This window comes from Pinus tabuliformis, chromosome Q (genome assembly GCF_031772625.1).
Source record: "Pinus tabuliformis cultivar Carrire ecotype Pingquan chromosome Q, CPIR1, whole genome shotgun sequence".
In the NCBI taxonomy this organism is placed as follows: Eukaryota; Viridiplantae; Streptophyta; class Pinopsida; order Pinales; family Pinaceae; genus Pinus; species Pinus tabuliformis.
The window spans coordinates 514,046,027-514,049,124 of record NC_142296.1 but is presented as its reverse complement, the minus strand read 5'-3'; the positions used below and the strand labels follow the sequence as shown (position 1 = coordinate 514,049,124).

General features: G+C 36.7%; 1 protein-coding gene across 1 annotated transcript; it reads left to right on the top strand.

The window, feature by feature from the left end:
• The first annotated feature begins 859 nt into the window (after positions 1–859).
• Positions 860–1,452, top strand: LOC149220416 (histone H4-like). The gene has a single exon (XM_089382804.1). The coding sequence runs from the start codon at positions 920–922 to the stop codon at positions 1,229–1,231; it is 312 nt and encodes a 103-aa protein (XP_089238930.1). The 5' UTR covers positions 860–919; the 3' UTR covers positions 1,232–1,452.
• The last annotated feature ends 1,646 nt before the right edge of the window (positions 1,453–3,098 follow it).

The following is a 3,098-nucleotide window of genomic DNA, read 5'->3' as shown; positions in this document are numbered from 1 at the left end:
ATTTGGGGGAGGGCCAAATGCCCTTAAACTAGCCAACCAAACCCTATTTGCCAGTTTGAGAGTCACCAAATGCGATTGAGCAATGTGCACTAATATCTTGGGAATTTCTTCAAGCTTTTTGACAAATTGATTGAGCTTAGCCCAATAATCTTGTGAATTGCCCAAAACTAACACATTGAAAGTTGCAATGTCAAGATGCCCTACCAAGCTTGAAGCCAAAAAAAGGTCATATTTGCAACGAATATTTAACAAAGCAACAAACCTTAACACTGAACGTGCAAATAAATTCCAAAATTAGAATAATTAAAATTTAAACATCACACTTCTTTTGCTCAATCATTCATATTCAAAGTTAAGATTGCATAATCCTAAAACATATATATACATATATATAACATTTATACATTTTGAGTAGGCCTAATAGTTAAGAGCATGTGTTCCCTTCTAAAAAGTCATAAGTTCAAAACATAAAAAAATAGAATATGTATGTCTTTATAGATTTTTGACCACTATGTTAAAATTAGATAATAATAATAATATATTTAAGGTTATATGATTTGTTTACTACTATTAATTAGTAACCCGTATTAATTAGTAATGAATATAGGAAAGAAACTTTGCCCAGCAATCTGTCGGTGAGTTAGATTTTACCTTTCTTCATAATAAAGAAAGTCCGCCGAGCAGTGGTGTCTTTTCGTTGATCCTTGCCCTGGTTGGGTTGATCCGCGTGTGGGTGTGTTTGAGACGTCGATGGGCGCTTGCGAATCTGACGGCTGAGATTCATTTGGCGCCAAAGTCATAGGAATTTGAATTTTCAGGTGGATGCGTGACCATAAAAGGGGTGAGCCGGAAGATTTCAAAGCATTACATTGAATTGAATCTGTTGTTGAAGAAGAGGTAAAGAAGAAAAGCAGGAAAGATGTCTGGTCGCGGAAAAGGAGGGAAGGGTTTGGGAAAGGGAGGAGCAAAGAGGCACCGTAAGGTGTTGAGGGATAACATTCAGGGTATCACAAAGCCTGCCATCAGACGGCTGGCTAGGAGAGGCGGAGTCAAGCGCATAAGCGGTCTCATCTATGAAGAGACGAGGGGAGTTCTCAAGATCTTTCTCGAGAATGTTATCAGGGATGCCGTCACCTACACTGAACACGCCCGGAGGAAGACAGTGACCGCCATGGATGTCGTTTACTCCTTGAAGAGGCAGGGCAGGACCCTCTATGGCTTCGGCGGTTGATTGAATCAATTCTTCAAATGGATTCGTCAACTAAGTCTGTTAATTTCTTTCCTTCTTTCTTTTATGGTGTCTCTTGACACCGCCCCCTTGCGTTTCTGGAATTTGTTTCCTCGTCTGTGAAGAATGCGGAGCAATTAGGGTAAAATGAGCGAAACAATATTTTCTGTTATGTTTTGTGTAGGAATTAAGAATGCTAAGAATGCTAAGCTGTTAAATTTTAATTTGGTCCTTTTCTTACATTTGTTTTTTTGATCCTATGCTTTGTTGGCCTCTTATTCAAGGAATTTATATCATAATAAGATCCGTGGGAATCCTTCAGATGATCATTTGCTTAGTCTGAGAAATCACATTGATGAACAAACGATATTAAAGGTCTTTAAATATAGATGTGTTACGGTATTGATGTTGCGATTCCACGGCTTATCTGATCATGTTATTCGGGCCATTTTTGGAGCTGGGTGCCCGTTTCGAGGGTTTACAGGCTACATATGGGCCATTGTGCCTCATTTTACGCACTAGGAGGGAATATTCGGCATTTCAAGGTTATTGCGGATCTCCAGATGGAGAAACCGATTTACCTTTCTTTAATTAAGGTTATTGCGGATCTCTGGATTTGCCATACCTTTCCTTAACGAGTTCCGTTGTTTGCGTTCCATCTGTTTCCGGGGTTGCGTTTCGTAGACCTGCCTCGCAGTACATACTGAAACTTCCCATCACAAGAAAAGTTATCTGAAAGAGTATTTAAGTCGGGAAAGAAAAGCGGTGGTGAGTATTTCAGCCGGGGATATTTCACTCCAAAATCTATTCTCAAATTGTAAAATGTTCGGGTAGTTTACAGTTTGCTGGTTGATTTTAGGGTAAAATATTTGTGTTATTTGCACATTTTGACACTTCTGCGCATCGCTACCGATTTAGACACTCCTGTATTTCTGTCTTTGTGCTATGGTTTTTCAGTAAGAACTGGCAGGCAAGTCTCTGATAGGTAGCATCGCAGTGATCTATATCTTTTATTTTAGCCACCATATTAAAACTGGGCTTCTTGAAGGCTGGTGTGTTTTTCTTCATCTGACTGCTTGACTTTAACATCAGGGGCTCGACTTCTTGTGGTTCACAAAATGCAGTTCGCTTGCCATGCACTACAGTGAAGACACTTGTTTTCAGTGATACTGTTTGGAGCAACGATACAGCTAAAAGCTCAAACAACTGACCTAGATATTTCCAAAATCTACCGTTGATACGAGTTCAGTAGTTGTTTGCAGAATTATGCACTGAGTAAGAAAATGGTTTTATAGTTTTTAGCTAGCATTATTTATTTTATATTTATCAAGTAGTTTGCAATTGGGTAGCAGCATGGTTTTATAGGGCCAATATTTTTTTAAGTGGTTATATTAATTTTCAGTATTACTTGAAAAATTTGCTATATAATGGGATTAACTAAACAGATAGAAATCAAAGTGAACATCATTGATTTGGTTACTTAATATATGGTTAATTAAATTAAACAGATAAGTGAAAATATGGTTTTATAGTTTTTAGCTAGCATTATTTATTTATTTATTTTATATTTATCAAGTAGTTTGGAATTGGGTAGCAGTGTTGTTTTATATGGCCAAATGGGTAGCAGTGTTGTTTTATATGGCCAATATTTTTTAAGTGGTTATATCAATTTTCAATTTTATTTCAAAAATGTGCTATATAATGGGGTTAACTAAATAGATAGAAATCAAGGTGAACATTATTGATTTAGTTACTTAATATATATAATGGGGTTAACTAAACATATAATGGGGTTAACTAAACATATAGAAATCAAGGTGAACATCATTGATTTGGCTATTTAGTAATGGTTTTTATATTTGTTTGCTAT